Source organism: Hyperolius riggenbachi, chromosome 9 (genome assembly GCF_040937935.1).
Source record: "Hyperolius riggenbachi isolate aHypRig1 chromosome 9, aHypRig1.pri, whole genome shotgun sequence".
Lineage (NCBI taxonomy): Eukaryota > Metazoa > Chordata > Amphibia > Anura > Hyperoliidae > Hyperolius > Hyperolius riggenbachi.
Genome location: NC_090654.1, coordinates 174,423,017 through 174,435,944, shown reverse-complemented (window position 1 = coordinate 174,435,944; position 12,928 = coordinate 174,423,017). Strand labels below are relative to the sequence as shown.

The 12,928-nt window shown below is 42.5% G+C and overlaps 1 protein-coding gene across 3 annotated transcripts in view; it reads left to right on the top strand.

Moving 5' to 3' along the window:
- IL17RD (interleukin 17 receptor D) overlaps nt 1–12,710 on the top strand; it is a 148,763-nt gene extending 136,053 nt beyond the window's left edge. For all 3 annotated transcript variants that reach the window (XM_068251740.1, XM_068251741.1, XM_068251742.1), the window contains exons 11-13: nt 108–292; nt 8,382–9,315; nt 12,177–12,710. In XM_068251740.1, coding sequence (XP_068107841.1) covers nt 108–292; nt 8,382–9,315; nt 12,177–12,283 — 1,226 coding nt within the window. In that variant the 3' untranslated portion in view covers nt 12,284–12,710. The remainder of the gene's footprint in view (nt 1–107; nt 293–8,381; nt 9,316–12,176) is intronic.
- The last annotated feature ends 218 nt before the right edge of the window (nt 12,711–12,928 follow it).

The following is a 12,928-nucleotide window of genomic DNA, read 5'->3' as shown; positions in this document are numbered from 1 at the left end:
ATGCAAAATTCTTAATGGATTAATAGCACATTATTGATCAGGGATTTATAAGTATGCTTATCCTGTAAATAAAAAATGTTCATGATTTATATCTTCTCCTACTATAGAAAACATCTATTCCCACCTGGATGAGGAGAGTTCGGAGTCCTCCACGTATGCTGGAGGACTTCACGTTGAAAAGCCTCGTCCACGGCCCAAAGTGTTCATTTGTTATTCCAACAAAGACTGCCAGAAGCACATCAATGTTATCCAGTGTTTTGCCTATTTCCTGCAGGATTTCTGTGGATGTGAAGTACGTACTGTAATCACCTAGACTGAACATTTTTTTCCTGTTTGAGATGGTGAACATGAAGACTGTTTATGAAGTTTCCTGTATGATAGTAGGTTGTTGCCTCTGAGGATGTCCTAGTATCACCCTGTAGAATGTGAATTTGCAACCTTTTTGGATGCGCTGCGCAGTAATCATCCAAAACATCTTTATTTTCCATCTCCACTTTAATTCATTCTATAGAGAAATTTTCCTTAAGCAGTCTGATGACATCTGCAGTTATCTGGCCCACAGGATGCGTATATTAGCTCCAAGGCAGCTACTTCAGTCAGTAATTCAAAACAGGTGCTTTAGAAACTTTGAAATATTCAGCTTTGGGGTCAAATAAAAGTATGATCTGACAGATAAGTGGTTAGCTACACGCCTAATTCCTATAAATAAATATACAGTGCATCCGGAAAATATTAACAGTGCATCTCTTTTTTTTTTCTGCATTTTGTTATGTTACAGCCTTATTCCAAAATGTAGAAGGGGTTCGGTGGTTCTTGTAGGGACCAAGGGCAACTAAACGAGAAGTAGAAAGAGACCAGGAACCCAATGGTGCAGTATCATTAGGTATAGGGGGACGAAAGTATATAAGATTATATACTCACAAAGGTAAGTTGCAGTTCTTGCAACCACCGTATAAGCCTGCAGGGAATTCAACGTCCACACTCGGTGCTCCAGGTCCTACCGGATACTGGATGGTCACTCTCCTGCAGTTCAATACATGTTTCAGAAAACTGTAAAGTTATTGTCTCCAAAGGAGGTCTGATTGGTAGAAGGGTGGGGGTGGAGACGACTAAAATATATTCATGGTAAAACATAACAAGTAAATGAGGTAATCGCTTACTTCTCCAGAAGATACATCAGTTCAACTGGAAAAATATTTATTTAAAAAATTGACAACACGTCTTGCGGGTCATGGCCCGCTTCCTTAGGTCAATACAAAGAAAGCACATGTACAGAAGTATTCACAGCCTTTGCCATGAAGTTAAAAATTGAACTCTGGTGCATCCTTTTCCCACTGATCATCCTTGAGATGTTTTATGCAGCTTTGAGTCCACCTGTGGTAAATTAAGCTGATTGGACATGATTTGAAAAGACACACACCTCTCTATAAAAGGTTGCACACTTGACAGAAGTTGTGGTGAGCATCACTACTTTGCTATGGGGTGCTGCTTCTCTGGCCTCTTGTCCATATGGGCTCAACCATCATCTACATGAACCAAACTCATTTTTCACATTTTGTAGTTCCCAGTGGAGTTTTGAATGTGCGCTACAATGCATGCTGGGAGATTTAGGTAGTGGATCCGAGTACAGAGATGTTCTCACACGTTCTAGTACTCAGAGCACAGTATAGCAGTAAAAGGTCACAGGCTCAGTTTCCTTTCTCCAAGCCTGAATTTTCATGGGATTTTTTTTTCTTCTCTTAAACACATTTTAACATAGCACTGTGTGCAGCAATCCATTTGGGAGATATATATATATATACACACACTTTTTTTTTTTTTTTTTTTTTTTTTAATTAACACGTCACATTTATTGAAGGAGTAAACCATGCAGAGAAATGCAGTAGGAAAAGCATATAGCACTTACACTGTACAGGACACACTGACACAGAGCAGTGTAACATAACATCTCTTGGTTACATGCATAAATGCGGCATGTCAGAATAACAATATTACGAACGATCTACTATAGCAATATTAGGAACAATCTACCATAGATGCATGTATTGATGATGCCTTCAGCCAACCCACAAGTTATGCCTGCAGATATGTAGTAAACCTAGAGTATACCTGAGACATGTTATATCTCTGCTCAATCACTTACATTTTAGTGTACCTTGAACTTATCCAGTCTTGTCCACATTCTGAGGAATTTATTGTGCGCTCCGGTTTTGATATATCTTCGTGAGAGAGTAGGTTGTGATTTACTAGCTGCATCCAGTCTTTAGATGTAGGGACTGCCAATTGAATCCAATATTTAGTCAAGAGTTTCCGAGCTAGGTTTAGAACTACAAGGAGCAATTGCTTTTTATATTTCCTATTGACGTGTCTTGACAAACTATTCAAGAGACATATCTTTGCGTCCTCCAGAATAGAGCACCCCATATGATCATGTAGGAATTTTATAATTTGACCCACTAACAGGCAAGCACACATTAAATGAAAAAAACTACCTGGTACTGCTTGGCATTTAGGGCTATTGTCTGACACTCCCACACTATATCTTACTAGAATTATTGGGCTAAAATAAGCCCTATGTAGGACATATAAAGCAAAAAAGACGGCCAGGAAGGTGAGGTGAAACTCTGGTGACTCCTGACAGGGACTCCTCACGTTCTTCATCATTGATGGGACCTACATTTATTTCCCATTGAGATTTTTTTGAGGAAAGCTCTGTGTGTTGCACTCGGGGTCAATTAAAGTGGATCCGAGATCCTTTCATTTTGTTTATAGGGCATTCCTCAAGCCAAATACTTTTTGTGTTTTGTTTGAATACTCTAATTCCCTATAAACTAAACAAACCTCGCCCACAGCTTTTCAGAGTGCCTCGGCACTGTAGCAAGGGCTTATGGGAGCTCAGTCTGGGCAGGAGGAGGAGGGGGAGGAGGTTACTAGCCATTGATTTCAGAGGCAGAGGTGTGGAGGGAGGAGGAGAGGGGACTGAATTTGTCACATTACACACAGGCAAGCTGATAGCATCTCCAGCCCTCAGCCTGTGACAAAAAGAACATGACTGCCCTCATTGTATCACATGAATAAATAATCATAAAGTATTGAAGCTGTTTGCAGCTAGATTTGCTGTGTAAACTAATCTAAACTTTAGATAAGATATATAGACAAGTTACTTGTTATAGTTCGTTTTTTCATCTCGGATCCGCTTTAAACAATCAGAGCAGAAATCAGCTTTTTGGATAAGGGGCCTGTAATTATGTTTATTTTTTCCAACTCTGCCTGACTAGAAGGAATAACAGGAAATTGAACTATAAAGGCATGTTTCAATTGAATATATGAGAAATGCATACACTATGGGAAAGCAAATTCATTTGCCAATTGATCAAAGCTTTAATTACATCATCGTCTATGACCTGATAAAGAAATAAAGCCTCTTTATTTATCCACAATGGGGCAGAAGGGTTACAAAGTTTTGGCATACCAAGATTTTCCCATAGTGGACTTTATAATGATCACTGTTTTAAGTATGGTGCCTGGACAGCTGATTTCATGCCCTGTTTCTAGTCTTGTCCCATGGTGCAGTAATATTGGAAGTCAGTAACACATTTTTTTGCAATCTAAATTGAATCTGCCGGTGGCTCTTTATGCTGGGAATACACAATGAGATTTTTCAGCCAATTTACTGTCCGATCGCTTTTCTTATCTTTTCTTATCAATTTCCATTCACTTCTATGAGAAATTGATCAGAAAAATAATCGAAAATAAGATTGGACATGTCGGAAATTATCTATCGTACCATCGATCTGCCAAAATATCTAATGATGTTTTCCCAGCTTTAGGCCTATCAATGTTTACTGGGCATATTAATTGATTGATAGCTGTAATATAAAAAGAAACTGATTAGGCTTTTATTTTTTTATGGTAGAAAATGTCTCCTGTTAAAATAGAAGTGGCAAGCTCTCCTTACATTGGTTGATTGGAAGAACTTGGTGAACTCGAGTATAGTGTAACCTTGGTTTGCGCAATTCATTCCATACATACGCTTGTAATCCAAAGCACTCTTATATCAAAGTGAATTTCACCATAAAAATTAATTGAAACCCAGTTTATTCATTCCACAATCCAAAAAACAGTTATAGTAAAATAGTATAAAACAAAAATGTAAACAAGACTTTCACTATAACTAACAGAATCATTCCCATCTCTTGGCTCACCCCAACCTTTTTTTGTGTGTGTGGCTTTAACAAGGAACTTATTCAATGACAGTTTCTTTTGAGGATTTCATGTAAATGTAACTTTGCACAGTTTCTACACTCAGATTAAGTATAATGAGGTACAATCCTGCAGCGCCAAAGAGAGAAGAGCTATCGGCTCAGTTGTGATGACGTGACACGTGTACTTTTTTTGCTTGTATATCCAGTCAAAACTTCACAAACTTTTTTGCTTGTATTGCAAAGCGCTCTTAAACCAAGTTACTCTCAATCCAAGGTTTTACTGTATATCGCTGTACAGGTTGACATATCAGGCACAGGGCCAATTCAGTGTTTGACAGTGTTTGGGGTTGTTGGGTGGAAGCAATTGACTCGGTATAAGATGTTTATAAACGATGTTTTATGGTGGTATAGTTGAGTATCCTGAATAGTGCCCTCTGGTAATTCAATATGACCTCTGTTATTCAATGTTTCCATACTCACTGTATTTTTCGGACTATAAGACGCACCCAGGTTTAGAGGGCAAGAATCAGGGGGGAAAAATATATACTAAACTTGATGCGAATATAGGTCGGGGCATTTTGTAGACCTTTTCCCCCAACTGCACTACACTAACCCCTGCTGTCCACCCCCCAACTACATTACACTTCACTGCATACTACACTACAAAATCCCTGCTGCACCCCCCTTACCCCAGCTAGGTTACACTTCCCTACACTACACAACACTAATCCCTGCTGCTTCCCCCCCCCCCCCCCCCCCCAGCTATGTTACACTACAACAGAAGGGAAACTAACAGTGGAAAACTGAAGAAAACTACAGTCACCCATCATGCTCCATCCTGGGAGTGGGGACAGCTACCTCCCTCCCTTAGATGCACAGCAGAGGCAGCATGTTACTGTCACCCAGCATGCTCCATTGCAGGAGCAGTGACAGCTGCAGTGTCTCCAGGGAATGCCCAATACATGTATGCCTCTCTCCCTCCAGCCTTTTTTCACTTACCCTGCTCCATCGTGGGTGCAGTGACCGCAGCAATGCTCCAGATGATCCTCCGATCCCTCGTGTGCGCATCCGCTGTAGATTTTGTCACTCACCCTGCTCTATCACGGGTGCAGTGACAGGCAATGTCCCGTGTTCCTCTGATCCCTCCCTCCTGTGCGCGGCTGCTGCAGCCCGTGATCACTCAGTCTGGGGTGTCCTGGGAGCCGGCTCTTCTCTCATACTTTGGCAGGCATTGTACTACACTGTAGCAAAGGGGCCTTGCTTGATGAGGTCATCACGTGAGGGACCCTTAAAGCTACAGTGCAGTACAATGCCTGCCGAAGTATGGAGAGAAGAGCCGGCTTCTGCCAGACTGAGTGATAACGAGCTGCAGCCGCCGAGCACAGGAGGGAGGGATCAGAGGAACCCAGGACATTGCCTCTGTCACTGCACCCGCGATAGAGCAGGGTGAGTGACAAAATCTACAGCGGACGCGCACACGAGGGATCGGAGGATCATCGGGAACATTGCTGCGGTCACTGCACCCACGATGGAGCCGGGTAAGTGACAAAACGCTGCAGCCGCTGTGCTTGGGAGGGATGGATCAGAGGATCACCGGGGACATTGCTGGGGTCACTGCACCCGCGATGGAGCAGGGTGAGTGACGCATCAGGCTGCAGCCGCTGTGCATGGGGAGGGAGGAGGGGGGACCACTAGACTGCCAGTGATTCATTTTTGGGGAGGCGAAAAATATGGTACTTGTATTGCATTATATGTATTTTATATAGTTGCTTTGCTTAAATAAATATGTCCTGTGGTTTATGATACTGTACTTGTATTATCCTAATATTTGCCTGTTAACCTTTGCTATTTTGTAACTTGAATGCACTCTGGGTTGTGTTTTTTTTTTTTTTTTTTTTTTTTGTGGTGTTAGCCCATTGGGCTTAAAAAAAATCAATAAGAATTCTCTGTTAGAAAAAATAAATAATAAAAAAAAACAGATTCTTGCCTAAGGAAAGGGAAGGCTCTGGGTTCCTCTCCTCATGCTCTCGTTCCCCCGCAGGCTTCTCCATTTAAATCTCCCGCTGCAGGAGGCTTCAGCTCTGTACTGCCCACGCGAGAGAGGGTGCTCGAGCAGTGTGGAGCGGCCCGTCTTCGGTAGCCCAAGTGCTCCTGAAGACTTTCGAAGTCCACCAGCGATGGAAGAGAGCAGTCTCCGACCCATGGGTCGGAGACTACTAACAAGGGGGAGCCTGTGGGAGAATGCGGGGACCAGGAGAGGATTGGGAAGGCTCTATAGGACCCAGAGCCTTCCCCCCTCCTTAGGTAAGTATCTGAGGCGATATAAAAAACAAAACCAGACTCCCTTTAAATGGTGAGTCTAAGCGGAGGAGAGCATGTCATATGTCCCAAACTCTAAGCAGTTGCCTAAGAGTGACTGGTAGTAACTTGTAGCTTGGGGTTTGTTTAGCACCCTTCAAAGCATTAATAAAGTCCTGACATCTTTAACCTGTTTGAGAAAGAACAACATTTTGAATTACAGCTGTAGCGGGGTTCAGTCAGTAATTTGGGCATTGTAAAAATATAGAGCCTATGTTTTTAAAAAAAATGTTAATAATAAAAAATAAACAAACATCTCAGCAGAGATGAGATGTTTGTTTTTTTCCATTATTTGTTTTATTTTTAAATAAATTTCACTTTTTTTTTTCTTTTCTTATGGCCGCCCTCCCTCCCCCTGCTACCCAATGACCGCTATCGGCTGTCATAGGCTTCAGCTTATGAGAGCTGATCGCTTTTGTGCTGCCAGAGGGGACAGCAGAGTGACACGGTGGCCCCAGTACAGCGCTGTCTGTACAGTGCAGCACTGTACATTGTAAGTAGACAATGGTTTCGCCGTCTGACAGTCTCCTAGTGGCGATAGTCATTCAAGCAGAGATGCGCGCGCGATCTCCTGCAAAACAAAAGTGATACTAACCTCGAGAGAAGGAAGCCTTTGGATCCTAATAAGGCTTCCCCCATCCTCCTCAGCGAGTCCGAGCAGGTCTGTCGTCCTCCCCGCCTGCATCCCTTTCCTCCAATCAGCGGGGAGGGAAGGGACGCAGGCGGGGAGCGGCGATATGAAGAAGGCGGGAGAGCGGCAGAGAGTGACCGTGGCCATGTAAACATGCTGCGTGTTGCTAGCATGGCAGTTTGATTTATGGGAGCCAGCAGAGCGCAGGGGGGGTCTGGGGAGAACAATATAGTAACAGAGGCTGGGCATTATATGCAGACCCAGCATCTGTGTGCAAGTAGGATTTTTAAAACCCACCTCGGGTTCTCTTTAAAGAGAATCTGTACTGTGAAAATCTTACATAAACAAACGTACCAGCCTGTTTGTTGTCTTCTCCTAGCCCCCTCTGTGAAATTGTTGCCGCTCCCGCTGCTTTCATGGTGATAAAATCACTGTTTTATTCATTGTTTTTGAAAACAATGAAGATGGCCACCAAACAGGAAATACATCATCAGCGCAGGTGCCTGTTTGCAGAAGCTCAAATGGGACTTGATTGCTGGAATGTTACTCCCATGTGTTGCTTTAGCTCCTTGTCTGAGCTATGTACTGATCTCTCTGCACTCACCGCTGTTTGAAATGTCTCAGCTCCACGAGCCTTGCAAAGACGCTGGCTGTGAGCAGAGACATTGCCTGTGACTTATACACACACAGGAGAGCCTGCAGGGATGTGCAGTGGGTGTGCATAACTTCTCCCTATCACAGCAGAGACAGTGCATTCCTCTTTGTCTAGACAAGGCTTGACAAGAAAAGATTAGATCTATTACAGAGACACTGCAACTAGGAAAGGCTGCAGTAATCCAGACCATTAGAACAGGTATAGGAACTTATAGGATAGAAGAAATAAGGCTGAACATTTTGTTAGGGTCTCTTTTAAGGTTTGACTTGAGCCACAACCAATTCCACATGCTCTAGAGAAGCTACTGGTTGGTCCCAGCATATTGTTATCTTGGCTTGTATATTAACATTTGAATTTATATGTGAACTTAGTATGCTTATTCAGGTAATAGTACTTTACAAGGGTGCCCTCTGGTGGATATACAAATTACTTTGTTTCCCAAACACGTTTTCAGCTTCTATTATAATTTCTTGTTAGGGGGGCAAAGCCTATTTACACTGAATGTTTTGATTTACACTTGTGTGTTTTGCAGGTTTCTCTGGACTTGTGGGAGAACTTAAAGATCTGTAAAGAAGGTCAGAGGGAGTGGCTGAAACAAAAGATAAAAGACTCCCATTACATCATTATTGTGTGCTCCAAAGGTCTGAAGTATTTTGTAGAGAAAAAGAAGAGAAAGAACAAGGCTGCAAATATCGAGTCTGGGAAAGGAGAGATTTTTGTGAGTGCAATGTCCATGATTGCTGAGAAACTAAGCAAAGTCCAAGATAGCTCAGACAGTTCGGAAGACGTCAGTAAATTCATCACAGTTTACTTTGAATACTCCAGCGAAAATGACATTCCAGGAGTGCTCGATAGGACCAAGAAATACAAACTCATGGATCACCTCCCACAACTTTACTACCATTTGTACTCCAAAGAGCTGAGTCTTCAGGACCCCGAACAGTATCCAACCAACATCAGCAAACGCAACTATTTCCGCAGTAAAGCTGGTCGCTCTCTCTATGTTGCCATTTGTAACATGCACCAGTATATAGAGCAGGAACCAGAATGGTTTGAGAAGCAGCATGTTCCTTCTCACTCTCCAATTCTTCATTACCAGGAGCCGGTGATGGAGAAATTTGACTCTGGCCTTGTGTTAAATGATGTCACGGTGAAACAGGTGACGGAGCCGGATCTCCCTGTTCAAGCAGAGGTGCTGGCACCAGCAGACTGTCTTTCACAAGCTCAGAATAATGAGGTTGGAGAAGAGCCAGAAGAACAGGGCGCTCATGTTGAGTGTTGTGTTCTCCAACCGGTGCTGAATTCTGTCAAGGTGGTCAACCAGACAGACATGCCTCGAGACTCTGGGATATACGATTCTTCTGTTCCCTCCTCTGAGCTGTCATTACCCCTAATGGATGGACTATTGCCTGACCAAATAGAAACCTCTTCTATTGCAGAGAGTATCTCTTCATCCTCAGGACTAGGTATGACACAGATATGATTCTAACGCTTCATTGTAATACGAAGATCCATAGTCTATTTGTGCCGTTTTATGTTGCATGTACTGTATTTTAAAGCCAAGATTTGCAAGGAGTCTGTTTTTTTTTTTACTTGTATCTAGCCCCTCATTTATGATCTTGTCATCCATGGGACTTCTTTGGCATTAATATGAGCCTCTGATCCCATGCAGAGGAGATGCGAGGCAGTATTACTGATGTGGTGGAGTGCCAGCTGATTTCTCACTCTATGAAGATAGCTTTGATTTGTTGCTGTCTCTGCACCTTCCTGTTAGAAAAGTAAGCTAGCTTCTCCCAGATAGGGACACAGAAAACAAACATACTGAAAGTGTGCTTATCCTGGTCTACACTACTCAAAACTACAATAAATTGGAGTTGAGCTTTAAAAGAGACCTGAAGAGAGGAACATAGAGGTTGAGCTTTACTTGATAAGTCTATTGTACTGAGCTGCTGTCTCTAAATGGTTTGTGAGTCACTGACCCAGAAGCAATATGCAGATTAGATGTTCTGACTTCTGCTATGGTTCTGTCTCTCTCCACTGGCTGCATGCTTGATTTGATAAAAATCAGAAACTGCTGAAGCCAGATGACTAGTTAACTAACTTCTAAAACTGAAAAAAGCTGTGGCCATGTATCCACAATGTCTACTTTTAACTAAGCTGCTTGTGCTTATGTGTATGAGGGAGGGTAGCTGCTTTTTATGTTTAATGTGCTGAGAGCACTGCTCCAAAAGTCTTTTGTGTTAGATTTGGAGTAAGGCTCTGTCCACACTTGTCCAGTTGCAGATCGGATCCATTTCAAATGGATCAGTTTTTCTAAAAAATGATGCAAAACTGATCAGTTTTCAAAAGGTTGTCCTTTTGTAGCATCTGTTTACAGTCCGTTTTAAACCTATGTCCTTTCTTCATTTGTTTTTCTATTGGATAAAAGATGATGTTGAGGGGATGAGCGGGCAGCAGGCAATCTGCTTTTGCCTCTTTTTTTGTGTGCAACACTTCCCTGTGTAGAGGGAGATCTGTTTTTGTGTAGCCTTTCACTACCCCTCCGTGTATCCGGGGTCCGGGAAAAACCTGCATTCAGTTTTTCAAAACGGATCCCGCAGATCCGTTATTTAAAGTGTTTGATGACGGCTGCTATTTTAAACATTGGTATCCGTAGCTCCGGTTTTGATCCGGCCCAAAAAGCGGAGCCACGGATACGTTTTTTTGAACAAGTGTGAACCAACCCTAAAGAAGAGGGATATACAAACTTCTCCCCCATCTTAGTGACACTAAAGTCTCTTATGTGAACATTGTGGTCACTACCAGAGGAAGTTGCAGAACTGTAACACACACTATTCTTGTGAAGTTTCTCCAAACAGGGACATAGGGGAAGTAAAACCTGAAAGGGATTTTTGACAGCTATTAAAAGTAGTGAGAGGGAATTCATTCACAAGACAGGGCAAAACGGCACAGGGAAATTTGGACGCACCACAGGCTGTAATGTGAAGACTGAGCTCAAATTAATGTGAAGACTGAGCTCAAATTACTATAAAAACAGTGTAATTTGGCTGCCAGCAGAGTCCACGGCGCCCTGGAGGGGGAATAGTAATCAACGCCGCTGGGACTTTTGCAGCAACGGGGTGAGCAGTCTTTCGGCTACACCCTGCACCCAAATTTCCTGGCACCATTTTTGCATGTATGCATTAATCTGGTGTGTACAAGGAGAGCAATAAAAGTCTCATGACAATCCTGATCCTTTCTGTCTAAATTGAGATAAGTAAAAGAAATACAAAAAAATTGCCTTTCACCTTAATGCTGTAGAGCTAGAACAGTTGTAAAACTACACCTGTCAGCTGCAGGACTGAAAAAGTGATTGATTGTGGGCAGAAACTATCATGCATTATTTATTTAGTTATGAACACTGCAATGTTGTTGAAAAAGCATGCTTATCTGTCAAAAACTGCTGACTAAGCATTACAGTATGAGGTGATGACCAGTAGGCATCACCTAAGACTTCAGAGAGCAGAGAGCGTGCTGCTCTCACCTCCCAGCCGAGCCCAGCGCTATGTGTCTATCCACTCCGCTCACAGTTCCCTGTAGTGCTGACATCTTCTGCATGTTGCATGATTACACATGACCTACAGGAAGAGATGCTGGGTACCAGAGTGGGCAGGAGTTGGAGAGGGGACAATGCATGGCGTTGGACTCTGCTGGGAGGTGAGAGAAGCACTGCTTCTGCTGCACCTTGCTCTGCAATATAAAAATGGGGGGAGCACAGGAGGTAGACATGCGCTGGGACAGAGGAAAGTTTGAAGCTGCTCCTTCAAACTTCTCTCACCGTGGAAATGGCATAATCCCTAAGAGATCGGGATGTTTGTATCGGTGGGTTGGTCGTATGTTGGGCGTTCGTATCTTAGGAACTACCTGTACAATCTTACCAAATTCATGTGGCAGAAAGGTAAAGTAAAGCCTTGAAATAAACCATGCTGGTTGCCTAGCTGTCCTGCTGAACCTATGTCTCGAATACCCTTAGCCATAGACCCTGAACAAGCAAGCCAAACAGGTTTTTCTGAATAAAGTGACTGGATTAGTCACATACTTGATTCAGATGTGTTATCCTGAAAATAGTGCAGCCAAAGACATCAGCACTGCCAAGCAACTGGTATTGTTTAAAAGGAAATAAATTTGGCAGCCACCATATACCCTCAGTTCATGTGTACTTTAATGGGCACCTTTTAGGTTGTCTTTATATTAAAATGACACTCTCCACTTTCAATAGGTGTAAACCCTGACATATGTATTTACTTTACAGAAGTTCCTAAGTGTTTCTTTTTTTCCATCCCTGCAGGAGAGGAAGAGCCATCAATCCCCAAATCGGTTGTGTACAGTGTGTGCAAAGCAGATCTTCATTGTCACATCCACCCTGATGAACTACAAGCCATCGCACCTTTGTAGCTTGTTCATTAACCTATTCTGTGCCAAAGGACTCGCTAGCCACAATGGCAGTGAAGGAGTTAATATGCATTGCCACTTTAGCAACAGGTTCTGTGAATAGTCACCATGTCGCTGCAGACCCTGAACCTACTTGAATATAAGAGATACAGACTACACCCCTAACCACCTTTCCTTTCCGTAACCTGGGATGTGTGGCCAGAGAACAAGACCGAAGTCTACGGCTCAGAAGATAAACTTTCATTTGGGGTAGTTGAGTTTGAATGAATGAATATGAGGGTAACAATATCACATCATGGGACAGAGGTGACATATTTTGTGTGTAGCCTTGATTTCTCTCCTTTTTCAATGGGGAACGTTTGAGACAACATTTTTTCCCAGATGAGAAAATGAAATGCCAGTGTTGCCTTATAAAGTTTCCTAGAACAAATTCTTCTTACTGGTTGCATCTGTAGCTGCTAAAAGGAAATATTGCACCTTTACATACAGTAACTTAATGGCCTCAATTCTGGTAGCTATGTGAGGTAAATATTTTTTTGTCGGTAAAATACCTCATGCAGTATTTTCCTTTTTTTTTTTTTTTTTTTTTTTTTTTTTTAAGCAATTCTGATAGATTTTTTTCTGCATTTCCAAACATGCGGTAAAACG